Genomic DNA, 18,193 nt, shown 5'->3' with positions numbered 1-18,193 from the left:
GGCTGTTGAGTTAGCTCGCATTGGAGCATCACATGACTTCATTGGTTCTGAGCCAGCTATTCCTATATCGAAGTGTTGGGTAAAACCTCAGATTGACACTTGCTACGCGACTTCTCCGAAATTATCGACATCAGGAATTATCAAGGCGACCAAACCTCTCCACCTTCAACAATGTATGGTACCAGCGATCGCTTTTTCGACCACGTTCTTAAAGAAAAATCTTGAAGCATTCTAAAATAATTCAAAGCTTAACTTGATATATCATTTATTTTTAAAATTCTCAACAACTGGTCACTGGAACGGGTCTGAATATAAAGAAGCAAGAAACAAAATGTATTTTAAATTGAATAAATGATTTCTCGAAACTTAACTTTTCTGTCATCAGGCCGTGCAGTTCTGAGAATATTTGTACAAAATTACCTTCTATAGAACAAGTCATAGCCTCAACGCTACGATTTGCGAACTCGAAGCAAAACCAAACCCATTGACGCGTGACAAAACTACAGGGGATGGCCAAAATGTTTGGGATAGGCAACTTTTTTTCTCCCACAAAAAAATTCAACATGCTATAACTTTTCATAGAGTGCATCAAAAAATCTCAAATTTTGAATGTTTGTCAACCTATTATATGTGCATCAGTGGTACAAATTTGGGCTCGATTGATTAATGTTTCGCAAAGTTAGAACCGTTCGGGTAAAACACTATTTTTTAGACAACTCATTTTTGAGCTGTCATATCTCGGAAACCAGTGAATCGAATTGAATGAATTTTTTACCGTTTATCAACAATATATTGATACTTAATACGACGTTATAAAATGTAATATTTTCTCACGGAGAATTAAGTTATACCGGGTTGAAATTTTTACCCATATAGAGGAAAATAAGTCAAATTTACAATACCACACAAAAATTACTGAATATGTTCTTCCTTCAATCTAAATAGGCTCTAATATATCTGATTAGAGATAACTTGAGAACAGAAGTGGAAAATCTTTGGATATCAACACTAAAATTTATTGACATTGATGTAAAAAAATACATTTTTTCGAGAAAAATCCAAAAAGTGTCAACCCATGATAACTTTCTTCAACGTTTAAATAGTGCCTATGTTTTAATTGATTGTGAAGCATTTACATATTGTTGGTGTATGTTCAAAATTCCATTTAATTCGGTTCTCTGGTTTCCGAGATATGACAGCTCAAAAATGAGTTGTCTAAAAAATAGTGTTTTACCCGAACGGTTCTAACTTTGCGAAACATTTATCAGTCGAGCCCAAATTTGTACCAATGATGCACATATAATAGGTTGACAAACAGTCAAAATTTGAGATTTTTTGATGCACTCTATGAAAAGTTACAGCATGTTGAATTTGTTTGTGGGAGAAAAAAAGTTGTCTATCCCAAACATTTTGGCCACCCACTGTACATCTAAATCAATGATTCCCATTTCCAATCAGGTAAAGCTCGTTTCCTCTAAAACGCAATATCTGACCATCGACATCCGCACATTTCTCCCGAACACAGCACAGAAATACTCCCAACGAGAACTTCCCACCCCAGCAGCAGATATGTATACCGAGAAGTGGTCAGTATGGAACTCGGTGACCTGAGCAGTGACTCGTGATATTGAATTTCCTGCTGGAATCCAACAGAGCTGAAGTATGCGTAGTGGGTCCTGTAGCGCCGCACCACCGACCGGTATCTATCCCGAACCCTTTTCCATCGAGTCTCACTTCCAAACTTCAGCCGGTCTGAGTCGGGGCATCGCATCGCATCGCCGGTGACAACCAGAAGTGCTGCTCTCGGTGAAAAATGCCATAAAGCAAAAGTCATCCGGGTGGAAAAAGTAAACCTTGCTCACTTCTCCGGCCGCTGCTGGCGGCTGGTTGGTTGAGAAAATCTTATACCGGCCTCTGTGCTCTGTATACAGGCGGGAGCGAGGGTGTTGTGCAAAGGTAGCTATGGAATATGATACGACCAAGACTAGCGTGAGAAAGATTAGCATAACAAGATGTGGGTCGGTGAGTTCAGTTATGCCGTGATTTTGTTTTCTTCCTTTTTATTTTGAATTCGTTGAAGGTTGATGCGGAAAATGAGATTGTTGCGATGATAAGAGGGACTTTTGAGTGGGTTTGAGAGCGAAAGGGATTGAGAACTTTCGGTTTCGGTTAAAGGGTTGAAAGTTGTTATACAAATTGCAGAAAGGTAGAAGGATGGAATTGAGGAGGATTTCAAACAGATTTTGACTGAAATGATGTATGTTTAAGATAAATTGGCACAAATTGAAGTGAAGTGGGAACATAATGTCAAAATGAGAAGAACAAGAAAAAGTAGGAATATGATCCTTAGCAATGATAAAACTAAAGTACAGATGTTTGAATGAACATATTACGTCCACTTAACCTAAATCACGAAACAAACAATCCAAAATGACCTTTCCCAGAGATAGCCACAGTCGCAATCATTAAACAAAGTCGCAACTCATAAAATCAACAATTAACCTCAATCTGCAGTACATATCTGCACCAGCATCGCTCACGACTGCAAGAGGGAAAACCTCCATCTATCCACGATTGCTGCTGCGCTGCAGTGATGCGTGCGTGCCCCAAATGCCCCATTATGATTTGATTCGGTACCAATCTGAGATTTAGGTATCTCCACAAACGTCAAGCACGTTGCGTTGGTGGGACGCTGGCGCTCACGACTGCGCTCGATTGTGCCCAAGGACATCCACGGTCACGGACATTGCTAGATCTAAAGTTTGAGGAAAAGAGCTCTCCATTTGACTAAACGCAGGTTCGTAGACAAATGCACGCACATGATGTCCATTAGATAGTGACCGCTCACTTGTCGATCGTCAATTCGTCATGATCTCTCTTCTCGGTGGTTGGTCATCTCCGGTGCCCCGAGTGTGTGTGTAAAGTGAGCCGATAATCACAAAACAACGCGCACAAGAGTGGTTCTATTTTCGGGGGGTTACTTAGAGAGGAACATTAAATAATGCTCGTATTATAAGTGCATTTGCGGAATGACCTTTCATCCGCCATCTGTTGGCATGTGTTAGGTACACTAAATCGTTTGCTTCGGATCAGCCGTAATTCTTAAAGTTCAAATGAGAAATAGTAATGTGTTATTTGGGTAATAAAACATTTGCTTTTGGTACTGGAAGAACAATAGGGCAAATAGCCTGTGGTACTGGCTCTTAAGAGCTCATTATCGCTCAATTAAAAAAAAAAAAGAAGGAGAAGACGAAGAAGGAAGAAGAACAATAAATTGTCATTCCTAGGGTCTTATCCCATTTGGTCAAGTGTTCCTATTTTGGGCACTTGCCGCTATAGCCAAGTTATTTTTTGGTATTGTCAAAAAATCGTTAAATGATTACGAAGTCATATACCAAAAACGATAAAAAGAGACGGTTAAGGGTCCCTCAGGATTTCCTTTACATTTTCTTCATAAGTGAAGCGAACGTGGTGTGATGGATAAAACACGTAACTACCACGCCGAGGTCTGGGATCGATTTCCACTCTAGAAAAACTCGCAAAATGTGAGTTCTTCCTTCGGAAGCGAAGTAAAGAGTGGGTCCCACGATGAACTAGGTAAAAAAGAAGAAAAAAGTCTATAGAAATCTATGAGGCAACCAATCGGAAATTTTCTTTAAAAACCCATTTGATACTCCTCCAAAAATTTCAAAAAAAAAAACAGTTTAGAAAAAGTCGCAGGACTACTCCAGAAACTTCTCCATGTATTTCATCACAAATTCCTTCGGAAATTCTTTGAGGGATTCTTCCAGAAATTTCCCGAAATATTTATTTGGATAGCCATTCGGGAAAAACTTGAAGATTTTCTCCATGAATATCTGCAGAGAAGTCTCCAGGGATGTCTACAGAAATTTTTCCATTCTACCATGAAACCTCTGAAAAATTTTGTAAGGAATCCCTTCTAAGATTTCTCTGAGAATTCCTTGAAAATATATTCCAGAGATTTTTTTAGCAAATCCATTATGAATTCCTTTGAAATTCACTACAGATTAGTTCAGAACTAAGTACACTTTGATACATGCTACCATGGGTTCTTTCCATAGTTTCCATTGATTCTCGTAGAAAACCCCCAGGGATTTATTTAGGAAAATCATTATCCGTTTCCCTTAGAAAGTTCTCCAGGAACTCTTTTTTAAAATCATCAGTCAATTGATCTTTTTGTTTTTACAATCCTCTTTTGAAATTCTTTCGGAATATTCTTCCAGAGTTTTGTTTTAGAAAATCAAAAATTCTGAATTCCTTCAGAAATTTTGCAAAGCATCTTCCAAGGCTTTTTTTTATTTCCTTCAAATTCCCAGATAGTCTTGAATCTTTCAGGGATATTTGAAAAAAAAAATCGGAAGAGTTTCCTTTAGAAATTATTACAAAAACTCCTCAGAGATTTCTCCAGAGATTTCTCCAGAGATTCCTTCGGATTTTTTTTCCAAAATTGCGCTCAGGACATCTTTACAAATTACTCTAGAAAATAATTTATAAAATCTCTCAAGAAATATTTCGAAACTTCTTACATGGAATCTTGTAAACTTTTCCAGCGCTTCCATCAGATATACACTGCAGAATTTCTTCAGAAATTTCACCTAGAATTTGTTTAGAAAATCATCTCCGCATCCAAAGGTTGTTTTAGAAGTTTTTTCAGTCAGCGTTTTATTTTAGAAAATATTCCGCTGGTTCCTATAGAAATTCGTACAGGTATTTTTACACGAACTTTTCCAAAGATTTCCTCGCGATTTTCTCCAGGGACTCTTTCAGTGTTTTGGGTTTTTATTTTGGAATTTAATCAACGAATTTCTTCACTTTTTTTCATGAATTTCCTCTTAAAAAAATTCTGCTGGAATTCACCCAAAAGCTCTTTCGAAAATTTTTTGAGAAATTCCTACAGGGATTCCTGCAGAAATTTTCACAAAGGTTATTTTGGAAACTGCTGCTGCGACTCCGTCAGAAATATTTCATTTAAAATTCCTCTAGAGATTTTTCCAGCAATTTTTACAAAAATTATACCAAAAACAAAATTTAAAAAACTTCCTAAGAAAACCCTTTAGAATTGTCTAAAGAAATGTCTGGTTTAAGTCCAGAAGATACTTGTGCTAGATTAGAAGAAGAAAATCTTTAAAAATATCTGGAGTTAGTTTTTTCAAGTTATATCTGGAGGAATAAATTTAAAAAAAATACCTGAGATATCTCTGAAGGAATTCCTAAAAGAATTTTATGAGAAGTTTGCGGAAAAAAATCTGACAATGATTCCAAGGAAAACTACCGCAGGAATTCCTGAAGAAATTTCTTATCGAATTTTTGGAGTAGTATCCAAGAAAATCCCTAAGCTTTCAAAAGGACACCCTTGAATAGTTTCTGAAAAAAAAACCCTGGTGAAATTTTCTTAACCATCCCCGAAAGATTTCCTTGAAATAACTGAGGAGAAATGCTTGAAAGATGTTCTTGTGCAATTTCCCATGCTATGAAATGAAATATTTCTGACATTTTTGAAGGAAATGATTTTTTGAGGAATCTGGAAAGGAATAATTATGAGAACTGAAGCAACCGATCCAGCCCCAAGTAACATTTTTAGTCAAATATACCAGTTCTTAGAATCTCTAGAGCCATTTAAAACCAAAATAAAAAGTGTTTGGTTTCATGACGGTTTTCAAAACCTCTTTAAGACTAATTGGTATTCCAAGTGTTACGTGGGAAGTATTCCTAGAAATATTTCAGGAAAACATGCCTGAAGAATCAACGGTTAAATGTCTGAAAGAACTTCTGGAAAAAAGGTCCGAATAAATCCTCAAATAAGTTTTTGAAGCAACTCCAGGAGGAATACCTGCAGTAACTTTTGGAGAAATTCCTGGAGGAATTCTAGAAGAATTCTTGACAGATTTCTAGAGAGATTCCTGTAGAAATGCCGAAGAATAATTCGTGGAAGAATTTTCTATAAAAAATGTGCATTTTAGAGGACATCTGTGGAGTAATTTGTTATGTTATCTAAGAAAAATATATGGAGGAATATCTAAAAAAACCCTCAGGACAAGCTCCAGTAATAATTTCTGAAAGAATTCCTGGAAAAAATATGAAGGCATCCATAAACGATGATCTGCGAAGGAAATCATGGTAGAATTTCGAGATTTAATCTTGACGCTTTAAAGTTTTGATCATTAGGGTAAACAGGTATAATATGGCCCCCTTAAGCAGAAATGGCAATATATCTAAAATTGGTGCTTTATTCCATCTATTGTCCACTGCAAATCGTTGTTTCTAAAGTCAGTGAAGTGTTGCATGAGAACTTTGCTTTTGAAGGAGCGGCTATGGAAGCTTCGAAACGTTTTCCGAAAACGTTCCAAAATTTACCTTATCAAAACAAACGGGGCAATACGCCCCATCAAAAGAAAAACGTCCAGCCCCGTGATAAAACTGTGCCAGGGGATAATTCCACCACATGCTTATCCTAGGAGGGCCTTTTAACAAGTGTTTAACTGTATAAAAGTTGCAAAATAACATAAGCGAACAGAACTAGCTTCGTTCACAATGAAGTCAGCTTACAAGAGAGAAAATATTACACCAAAAGCCTCGATTTCAGACTTTTTGATATTTTTATTGCTTTTCTGTACCAATCAACTAACGGATCAGCTTGATGGCAATTATTCATCAATAGTTAAGATTTCCAATCGATCACGCATGCAAAAAGCGCTTGAATCGCTAGAAAATGAAGGGGGGCGTTTTGCCCCGGTGGGGCGTATTATACCCTTTTACCGGAGCGGACCTGGTGTGATGGTTAGAACACTTGACTATCACGCCGAGGACCTGGGATCGAATCCCACTCCCGACAAACTCACAAAAATGTGAGTTCTTCCTTCGGAAGGGAAGTAAAGTGTGGGTCCCGAGATGAACTAGCCTAGGGCTAAAAATCTCGTTAATACAGATAAAACAAACAAACAACCCTTTTACCCTACGTTGGATGCTAGATTTAAAGCAAGACCTTCAACATATTTGTTCTGACTACAGTCTATCTAAATCCTGAAACAACTTTTGACCCCCGGAGTCGATCGCACCGGTCTAAAAGGGGACGTGCCTAGGTCTCAAGCTGCTGGTCTAGCCAACGGCAGCTTCCGGGGTAGGCTAGCAAGGCCCTTTTTGACTCCCGGGTCCCAGCTGTCGATTCCCCCTTTTCAAAGCTGTCATCTCCTTTCGCGAGCGGGAAGCTCTCACTGTATCCGCCCCATTGACGCTACCTTCACTACAGTGAGGGCTGCATCTCTCGTTTGCCAATGCGATTCAACGCCTCAGCTACCGAATTAATTGTTTGAAGTACGCTTTTACTATTTTCACAATAAATATCCCTACTACACGCACACCTAACAAAGTAAGATACCTTACGGTAATAACCCACCCAAGAGGAAACTGGACTATCTCAGGGCTAGGTAATTGCAGTAAGGGGCTGTCCATAAACCACGTGGTCATTTTTTTGGGACTTTTCAACCACCCCCCCGCGTGGTCATTGGTCCATACAAAAAAAAATTGTCCATACAAAATGGTCATTGGCCGAACCCCCCCCCCCCATGATCACGTGGTTTATGGACAGCCCCTAACCCTGTTTTTGGCAGCTATGAATAGTGTTTTGGGGAATTTCCCACGGTATTTCCTGTAGCAGTATTCGTTCTACAAAGTGTATTATTTGGGCTAGTGTATAGAGTAACGCCCTGCAGTTGCTTTGACCTAAGCATCCCTTTGTCTAGGAGATTCAGGAATTACTAGATCACTGCTGAGATATGTGTACCAGAAAACCGCAGCATCAAGGTTAAGGTGAACATGCGTGCTGACAACCTTGCTTCTCTGGGTCGTGAAGCAATACCCAAGTAACAATCATAGCTGAATAACAGCTTATTCAGCCGAAAGGGATTTTAGGGGGATTGAAAGAGGTTTCTGGGTATATCTGGAGGCGTCATGGAAGCTTCAGGAATTATTACCAGAGATTTCAGGGCGTCTGAAGAGGCTTAGGGGAGTTTAAAGTGGGTTTTATTTGGGGTGTCAAGGCGTTTTTAGAAGGATTTTCATGGGAGTTTCGCGATTAAATCGGATAAAGCATATATTTATGAGTCTTATGTGTGTATAATACATAATATAACGAAAGATCCGCTAGCTACGCTTGTAGATCCGATGACCTTATTACTAAAGAAAGTTTTTTGAATATTCGTGAAGAATTACCGCCAAGTTAAAATTCCCATAAATAAAGTAGTTTTTGAGGACTCTTGGACAGTTCAATAAGATTCAATTTCTTTTCATAATTTAGACCATTTATTTAGAATTATTTCCAGCTTTCCCATATCAACATACAATGATGCCCTCTTGCAGGCCCGCTAACCAAACGGGATTAACAAGAATTTCCCATTTCATTCCACCGGAAACTGACTGTTCCATGTTCGTTCAATTCCAGGACAGATCATTATCTAACAGTCTCCCTCGCGAAATTTCGAAATGTGCTGCTCGCGGGCGCTTCCAAATTAAACTGTTTCGCATCGACGAACAGCTGGAAGCTGAAGTGGCTTTTCCGCGCCACGCATTGTTGGAATCGTGCGGGAATTCCGATGAGAACGATGGGAATGTGCCCAATGCGTTTCGGAGGTAGGTAGTTTTCGTTGCCTTATTAAAAATAAACTAGATGACATGAGGGTGCTGCTGTTGAATAAGCTTGTCGTGAAAAGTGTAACAACTGTGAGATATGTGGAATGGTGAATAATTGTTTCCTTATGATAACAAGGAGAATAATAAAAAAATAAAGGGTCTAAAAATTGTCAACTGTTAACTGATGAGTGTTTTCCAAGCTCCGCATGCTCTCATGAGCATTGCTTCACATTTTTCAAATTGCTCTGAGTTTCTGCATTATGCCCTGACACTTCATTACAAAACTTGGAAATTACTTCATTCCAGCACATTTCTCAACGCTCAGAAAACTAAATTGATCTACACGACTAGTCATAAACCATCCATCGTGTAAGGACTGTAACGCGCAAGCCAATGGGTAAAATATTATACCCACAGCATAAGCCCTACAATTGCCAACAAAGAGTCACTTCTGGCAGCAACCAACCATCCAGCAGCAGTTCGCTTGTCCCTATACACACGAGATCACTCTACTCACATCACGGTAGAGTGGATGACCGACTTCGCAGCTCAAGGGGGCGCGAGCAAGTATCATTCCGTCACATCGGCGTTGTTTCGCGATTGAGCCTTCTCAATCTACGGTAAAAGGTTTTTGCGACTATACAAAGGCTGTAACTGGAAAATTGATCAGAAATCTGAACTACATCTCTTGGAACCTGATCACGATTACTGAGATTTCTGTGGCAGAAGAAAAGGACCCAGAAGGGGCCGCGGTAATCCTTTGTCCCAACTTGTACAGATCTTTCTTGTGGGGTATTTTTTTAGATTCGTCGATTGTATTCCTCTGCATTCTTTAAGCGCGTTTTGTGGCTGCCTCGACTACCGAAGGGGCCATTCAGAATGGCACTTGGTAGCCAATAAACACAACAACGACCGATAGAAGACGGCACCATCGAGAGGCGCCTCGTTCCTTTTTTGCGTTACATCATACGCGAAGCGTTATGATTAACTGCCACTCGCACATTCGCGAGCCGTCCATAGCATAGCATAGATAGATTGTTGTCGTTCGCGCTTCTTTCCGCAGTCCTCAGGCGGGTATTTCGCTGACTGGCACCAGCCAGCAGAGGTTCAGTATGCTGCGGGTTGACTAAGTGATGCTGTAGCAGGTGGGATCATGCAAAATTGCGCGTTCACCGGTGCTGGTCGGATCGCGATTTGCGGGGCCACTTGTAGTGTAGGCTCGTGCCAATGAACCTCCATTGGTGCAAAATGATGTTTGATTTAGTGCAGTGATTTTGCAAATCACTGATCTGTGTGGAATTCTGGAGGGGAGTGGTGGACTGTTGAACAGATGTTCTCAATTTGCTGGAGATTCGCAAATACGAAAATTTTCTAAGTACAACAAGTTCGGCAAGTACGACACAAATACGACAAGTACGATACAGAATTACGACAAATACGACACAAGTACGAAAAGTACGCCACAAGTACGACAAGTACGATAAGTACAACATAAGTACGAGAAGTACGACACAAGTACGATACACAATTACGACAAGCACGACACAAGTACGACAAGTGCGACACAGGATGACAAATTCGACACAAGTACGACACAAGTACGACACAAGTACGACTCAAGTAAGACACGAGTACGACAAGTACGACATAATTACGACAAGTACGACACAATTACGACAAGTACGACTCAAGTAAGACAAGTACGACAAGTACGACACAAGTACGACAAGTACGACACGAGTACGACACGAGTACGACACAAGTACGACACAAGTGTGGCTCCATGGTCGTGTGGCTAGAGTCACCAAGCTCTTAGTCGCATCGTGCTGAGGAGCGCGGGTTCGATTCCCGCCGCAGCTGTCAGGAAAAGTTTTCGGCTGTGCCACTGGGCGTTGCATGCTAGTCCATTGTCTAGTATCGTGCTTTCTTCAAAGAGCGAAAAGCTCACTGGAAGCATTGAACGTGTCCGTGTCCGTTAAGTAAGACACAAGTACGACAATTACGACACAAGTATGACTAGTACGACACAAATACGACACAAGTACGACAAATACGACACAAATACGACAAGTACGACACAAGTACGACAAGTACGACACAAGTACAATACAAGTACGACAAGAACGATACAAGTACTACACAATTAAGACAAGTACGACAAGTACGACACAAGTACGACAAGTACGACAAGTACGACAAGTACGACAAGTACGACAAGTACGACACAAGTACAACAAGTACGACACAAGTACGACAAGTACGACACAAGTACGCAAGTACGATACAAGTACGACAAGTACGACACAAGTCCGACGAGCACGACAAGTACGACACAAGTAGGACAAGTACGCAACAAGTGCGACAAGTACGATACAAATACGACACAAGTACGACAAGTACGACACAAGTACGACAAGTACGACACAAGTACGACACAAGTACGACGAGCACGACACAAGTACGGCACAAGTACGGCACAAGTACGGCAAGTACAACAAAAGTACGACAAATACGACACTAGTACGACAAGTACGATAAGTACGACAGATAAACCCCAGGAAAAGTGTCTGAAAGAATCCTGAAAGAAATTCTAGAGGAAATCCCAGAAGCAATCACTGAAAGATTCCCAGGAAAAATCCGAGCTAGGAACCCCGGTAGGAATTCTTGATAGAATATCAAGAGAAATCACGGAAGGAGTCCCTCAAGTAATATCGTGAAAATATCAAGTTGGAATTTGCAGACAAATTTAGTGACAAATCAATGGAATAACCTTGGAAAGACTCCCGTTAGGAATCTCTTTATTGATTGATTGATTTGTCTTTATTATAGAGACTTTCAGCGCTGGAATCTCTTTAGGATTCCCTGGAGAAATTGCTTTGGCAATACCGGTAGGAATCATTAACCTTCCAGGACGCGCGCCATCAAGCAACCAAAACTGCACCACGCGTGCCCTGTATACGAAAAGCGAGTTTTTTGGTAGTGTTGTACTTTTTACAACAGCGCGCGCGCTGAAGGGTTAAAGAAATCCCGGCAGGAATCCCTGAAGAAATTTTGGAAAAAAATCTCTGAAGAAATATCTGAAAGAATCTCGGGTGAAATTTTTGAAGAAATTTTGAAGTGATTTGTGAGGAACCTCTGGAAAAAAAACCGGAAGAAATATCTGGAGAAACGACGAGAGGAATTGTTGTGGAAATACCTGATGAAATCTCTGATAGTATCACTCAGTGACGTCTGGGACTCTTAGGAAATACTGGAAAATGTCCCTGGAAGTATCCCGGGAGAAATATTATAAATAATTCCGAGATTAATTTCTTAAGGAATCTCTAAAGGAATCCTGGAAGCATTCCCTGAAGAAATTCCAGGTGAAATTTCCGAAGCAATCCTAGGAGGAAAGAGCAGGGATCTGGAAAAGCCATCCGGAAAGAAATTCAGAAGGAGGTATCAAGAAACCGAGTGAGAATATCTGAAGAAATTATAGGAGAAATTCCTGAAAAAACCACGGGAAGAAATTCCAGGAGAAATCCTGAGTAGAAATCACAATGCAAATTCTGGTAAAAATCCTGTTAGAATCCGTGGCAGAGGATCCTTGAGGAATCCCTTTAAGAAACTCTTTGAGAAATCCTTCAAGGAATCCCCAATAGAATCTCTGGAAGAATTTCTGACAGAACCCTTGAAGGAATCCCTTTGTAAACACCGACAGAATACCACTGTAAAAATGTCGGGAGAAATTCTTGAAACAATTCCAACAGGATACCCTGGATGCACTCCATGATTTACATGGTGGCTCCTGGGAGGAGTTCTAGGAAGAATTCCGGAAAGATGCCAGGATGAATCCCCAAAGAAATCCTGGGAGGAAATCGTGGAAAAAAAATTGGAGGTAATCCCTGAAAGTAACCCGGAAGGAACACGTAGAAGAATACTGGGTGGAAACTCTGAAAAAGTCCATGAAAATGGCAGAAGGTATCGCACTCAAAATTTTTGGAAGAAAAAATTCTGATGGAAGCTCTGACTCCTGGGCGATACCCCTTTAGGAAAACTAGAAAAAAATCACTGATAGAATTCCAGTAGTTCTTTTTAAATCCAGGCAACTTCTAGGAGGAATTACAGAATAAATCCTTAAATGAATCATGAAAGGAATCCCGGATGAAATTCCAGGAAAAATTCCGTTTAAATCACTATTTAATACTCGGGGAGAAATCTCTTTTAGGATTCCCCGAAGGAATTCTTTCAAGAACATCGTGAAAAAATCCTTCAAGGAATCCCGGGAAGAATCTCTGCAGGAATCTCTAAAAGACTCCTTTTGTAAACACCGAAAATATTACATTGAAAGTACCCCAGCAGGAATACCTAAAGGAATCCTGAAAGGAATTCTTAAAACAGTTCCGGTAGTTATCCCTGGAGACACCCTAGAGGAACCTCAGGATAGAGCTGGGTGGAATCGTGGGAAAATTTGCATGGTGGTTCCTTGGAGGAATTCTAAGAAGAATCCCGGAAAGATGTCAAGAAAAATCATCTAAGAAACTCCAGGAAGAAAAACAGAAAAAAATATGATTTCCCTCAAAGAGACCCGGAAAGAATACTTGGAGGAGTTCCGGAAAGAATCTCTGAAAGAATATCAGAAGGAATCGCCTTGTGATCGAATCTCTGAAAACAAGTCGGAAGATATCACAAAAAATGGTAGAAGGGTCCGTTCTCGAAATTTTAGGAAAAAAATTCTGATGGAATCTGATGGGATTTCTCAGTGACTCCTGGGAGAAACCCTGGAAAATACTAGAAAAACTCCCTTACAAAATTGCGGGAGTTATTCTTCAAGAAATCTTTGATAGAATTCTGAACAACTAAAGGAATCCCTTAAGAAGTCCCGGGAAGAAATCCTCTAAACATCCGGAAGGATTTCTAGAGGATCCAGTGAGAAAAAAGCAAAAATCGATAAAAGAATCACGAGAGGAATCCCGGAAAAAATTCCAAGAGAAATCCACGGTTGAAATCACTATGCGAGTTCTGGGAGAAATCCCTTGCCGAAATTTTTTTAATCCTTCAGAATTTTATGAAAGAATACCTTTGAGATCATCGAGAGGAATCCCTCAAAGAATCTCTAAAAGAATCGCAGGAAAAATCCCTTTTGAAACACCGAAAGAATATCACTCACAGAATCCCAGTAGAAATGGCCGACAAGGAATTCTTGAAACAATTCCATCAGGATTTCCTGGGGACACCCTGTGAGGAACTCGAGATAAAACTGGGGGAAGTCATGGTTTACATGGATGATTTACATGGTGGCTCCTGGGAGTTTTTCTTGGAAGAATCTCAAAAAGATGTCAGGAAAAATCCCCTAAGAAAACCCAACAGGAAACCCTGAAAACAATGTGAGAATCCCTGAAAGAAACCCGGAAGACCTGGAAGAATTCCAGGAGGGAATCTCTGAGGATATCTGGAATCTCTGAAAGCACTTCATGAGGAATTTCTGGAAAATATCCGAAAGAAATGGCCAAAGGAATCCCACTCGAAGTATTTGGAGGAAAAACCCCTAATTGAATCTCCGATAGAATCTCACACTGACTCCTGGGAGAAATCCCTTTGGAAACACTGAAAAATCTCTGACAGAAGTCTGGGGATTATTGATAAATCTTGGGAAGAATTCTGGGATTAATATCTGGATGAAACTCTAAGATAGTCCCGTAAGAAATTCCTGAAGAAATCTCAGAAGAATCCCAGAAAGAATCCAGGAAGGAATTTCTCGAGAAATCCGGAAGAAATCCCTCAAAGAACCCAAGGAGAATGTATGAATAAAATACAGGAGAAATTCCTAAGAGATCCACGGGAGGAATTCCGGAAAGAATCCCAGCAGAAATCCCGGGTTGAAATCCCTTGGAGTTGGAGGAACTACCTATAGAAAATCCTTTAATTCTTTAGAGGAAGAAATCGCTTCAGAAAAAGAACAAAATAATTCCGGAAAGAATCTCTGAAGGAAATACCGAAGGAACCCCTGAAGAGTTTTGGAAGAAATCCCAGGAGGAAATATGGAAAGAATACTTGATGAAATATCTGACGGAATCTGATAGAATCCCTCAGTGAAACCTGGACTTCTTTGAAAATACTGAAACAAAGTCCCTGACAGACTTTCGTAAATTAAGTTTTTAGAAATGTTTGGAAGAATTCCAGGATAAATATTTTAAAGAATTCTGGGGGCAATACATGAAGAAAATCCGGAAGGAATACCTAAACGAATCCTTGAAGAAATTTTTGAAGAAAACAATTTGAAGGCATCACAGGATAAATTCCCGCGAGTCCAAGAGAGAAATCCCGGAAAAAATCCAGGAGAAATCCCAGACTGAAACCACTACCCAAGCAACACACATGTTATATAATAGTTACGACCGCGTAAATTTTGGTTGTATAGAAGTTTATTCGACGTTATTCCAACATAATGTTAGAATTACGTCAAATTAACTTCTATACAACCAAAACCTGCGCTCTCGTAACTCTAATATAACATGTGTGTTGCTTGGGTAAGGAAGTGTTGGGATAAGTCCCTGAAAGAATTTCGGTAGGAATCTTTCAAGGAATTGCTAAAATAATCCCTGAAAGAATCTCTGAAGAAACTCCTACAAAAAATTTTTGAAATTCTCGAGGAATTTTCGAAACAAATCCGGCAAAAAACTCTAGATGCGCATTATAAGGGATAGAACTGGGTTAAACCGTGAGATGATTTACATGGTGGCTCCTGGGAGGACCTCTAGGAAGAATCGTGGAAAGATGTTCTTGGATGAATCCCAGGAATCCCTTGCAAATATTGAGAAGAAGCTTTCATTGGATCCCTAAAAAAATCCTGGAAAGAATTCTTGAGGAAGTCTTGAATTGATTCTGACAGAAATCTCTGGAGGCACACTAGAGCTAGATGATATTGTGGTTTGATTTACATGGTGGCTCCTGGGAGGACTTCTATGAGGAATTCCGCAAAGAAGTCAGGAGAAATATCCAAAAATCCCGGGAGGAAAGCCTGAATATCTGAAGGAACCTCCGAAGGTTCCTCATAAGGAATCTCTGCAAGAATTTCTGAAGAAACCCTTGAGGAAATGCCGGATTTTTAATTTAAATTCTGGGGAAAGTCCTTTCGAAATACTGGAAGAAATTCCTGAAACAATCCCACAAGCAATTTCCTAATGAATCCCCAGAGGAATATTTGAAGGAATTCCTGAAGGATTTTCAAAAAATCCCCAAGGGAATTCCAGAAGAAATTTTTGAAGTAATCACGAGAGAAAGCCTGAGAGGAATTCCATTGGAAATTTCGATATAAATCCGGCAGGAATCCCTGGAGGAGCTCCGGGAATAATGTCGAGGGCAAAACTAATAGAATTGAAATAAGGCGAACATATTTCAAATTTATCCTAATCATCCAATAAGAAAAAATAAACAAAACATCATCTTAATTGATGGGAATCTCTGATCTGTACAAAGAAGCACACGACGTTCTAAAAACGCAATCAACGGTGAATGGCTCTCGAAGCGGCGCTTCTTTGTTGAAGTAGCGTACTATGTACCTAGATTTATGAGATGTGACTTGGATGCTTATTTTTTCCCTCCCTCTATAAACTACCTCGTCTCGTTAAAGGACCGCTAAATGCACAACGTTGCTGGTTGCTCTCTAGGAGCCAGCGACCAACCGAGAAGTGAATGGATCAAACAGCCTCAAGTTTAAATCGCCGAAGATTACCGGTTTATGGTGCCATTGACAAATAGCACCCGAGCATGCACGTAGTACACACACGGTCGGTGCGGTGTCAGCTAATGTTTCAATTAATGTGTCTTGTGCTCTACCGCAGCGCTCTGGTGGCCTCCCCCGCAATCTAGATGCTTCTAATGCTTGGAAGTGAGAGGCGCCGGTAGTAGGTCGCCCGCACCTAAGGATATATATGGCAGTTCGAATTTTGAAGAGCAATTTCAAGCTTTTTGCGATACGAAGCATCGCAAAAGTTACTTTATTGGGCCCGGAGGACCACTTCTCGGAATGGTATAAAGGGGACCCGTTAAGGTTTCAATTTTAGTGCTCGAATGTTACGACGAAACATTCATAACTTTGGCCTCGGCTAGTAAGCGGGCCGGCTAAATAGTTGTGGCAGGGACGGTGGCTGTGGTTCGAGATATGGGCAATAATTTGAATAGAGCGGTGAGTTGGCTGTGTGCGGTGGAACTGTGTAGGGGCAATTTGTCCAATTATCCTCTCTCTCGTTGAAGAAGAATTATGCGGAATAAGTAATATAATTGAAGGGAGCATTCCAACTGTCTTACTAGCAAGCTCGGTTGTCTTGAAGCCTTGAAAGTTATGTTGAAACGTACCTGCAAATAGAAGAATCAAAAATTCAAGTTAGATTGTTGATATTTTAATTATAAATCATTGAGACATTAGAATAAGTTAAGATTAAATTATGTACACTGTTCCTGTTCAATTCCTGTTCAGTTCCTGTTCAGTTCCTGTTCAGTTCCTGTTCAGTTCCTGTTCAGTTCCTGTTCAGATCCTGTTCAGCTCCAATTCAGTTCCTGTTCAGCTCTTGCGCAGTTCCTGTTCAGTTCCTGTTCAGTTCCTGTTCAGTTCCTGTTCAGTTCCTGTTCAGTTCCTGTTCAGTTCCTGTTCAGTTCCTGTTCAGTTCCTGTTCAGTTCCTGTTCAGTTCCTGTTCAGTTCCTGTTCAGTTCCTGTTCAGTTCCTGTTCAGTTCCTGTTCAGTTCCTGTTCAGTTCCTGTTCAGTTCCTGTTCAGTTCCTGTTCAGTTCCTGTTCAGTTCCTGTTCAGTTCCTGTTCAGTTCCTGTTCAGTTCCTGTTCAGTTCCTGTTCAGTTCCTGTTCAGTTCATGTTCAGTTCCTGTTCAGTTCCTGTTCAGTACCTGTTCGGTTCCAGTTCAGTTCCTGTTCAGTTCCTGTTCAGTTCCTGTTCAGTTCCTGTTCAGTTCCTGTTCAGTACCTGTTCGGTTCTAGTTCAGTTCCTGTTCAGTTCCAGTTCAGTTCCTGTTCAGTTCCTGTTCAGTTCCTGTTCAGTTCCTGTTCAGTTACTGTTCAGTTCCTGTTCAGTACCTGTTCGGTTCCAGTTCAGTTCCTGTTCAGTTCCTGTTCAGTTCCTGTTCAGTTCCTGTTCAGTTCCTGTTCAGTTCCTGTTCAGTTCCTGTTCAGTTACTGTTCAGTTCCTGTTCAGTACCTGTTCGGTTCCAGTTCAGTTCCTGTTCAGTTCCTGTTCAGTTCCTGTTCAGTTCCTGTTCAGTTCCTGTTCAGTTCCTGTTCAGTTCCTGTTCAGTTCCTGTTCAGTTCCTGTTCAGTTCCTGTTCAGTTCCTGTTCAGTTCCTGTTCAGTTCCTGTTCAGTTCCTGTTCAGTTCCTGTTCAGTTCCTGTTCAGTTCCTGTTCAGTTCCTGTTCAGTTCCTGTTCAGTTCCTGTTCAGTTCCTGTTCAGTTCCTGTTCAGTTCATGTTCAGTTCCTGTTCAGTTCCTGTTCAGTACCTGTTCGGTTCCAGTTCAGTTCCTGTTCAGTTCCTGTTCAGTTCCTGTTCAGTTCCTGTTCAG

The 18,193-nt window shown here is 40.4% G+C and overlaps 2 protein-coding genes across 2 annotated transcripts in view; one reads left to right on the top strand and one right to left on the bottom strand.

The window, feature by feature from the left end:
• Nucleotides 1-10,445, top strand: part of LOC134284165 (uncharacterized) — a 43,975-nt gene extending 33,530 nt beyond the window's left edge. The window contains exon 3 of the mRNA XM_062842540.1: nucleotides 10,143-10,445. Within this exon, the coding sequence (XP_062698524.1) occupies nucleotides 10,143-10,445 (303 nt within the window). The remainder of the gene's footprint in view (nucleotides 1-10,142) is intronic.
• Nucleotides 1-18,193, bottom strand: part of LOC109411339 (uncharacterized) — a 195,654-nt gene that overhangs the window by 115,667 nt on the left and 61,794 nt on the right. The gene's annotated exons all lie outside the window — the stretch shown is intronic.

This window comes from Aedes albopictus, chromosome 3 (assembly GCF_035046485.1).
Source record: "Aedes albopictus strain Foshan chromosome 3, AalbF5, whole genome shotgun sequence".
In the NCBI taxonomy this organism is placed as follows: Eukaryota; Metazoa; Arthropoda; class Insecta; order Diptera; family Culicidae; genus Aedes; species Aedes albopictus.
This window is presented reverse-complemented; position numbering and strand designations above follow the sequence as displayed.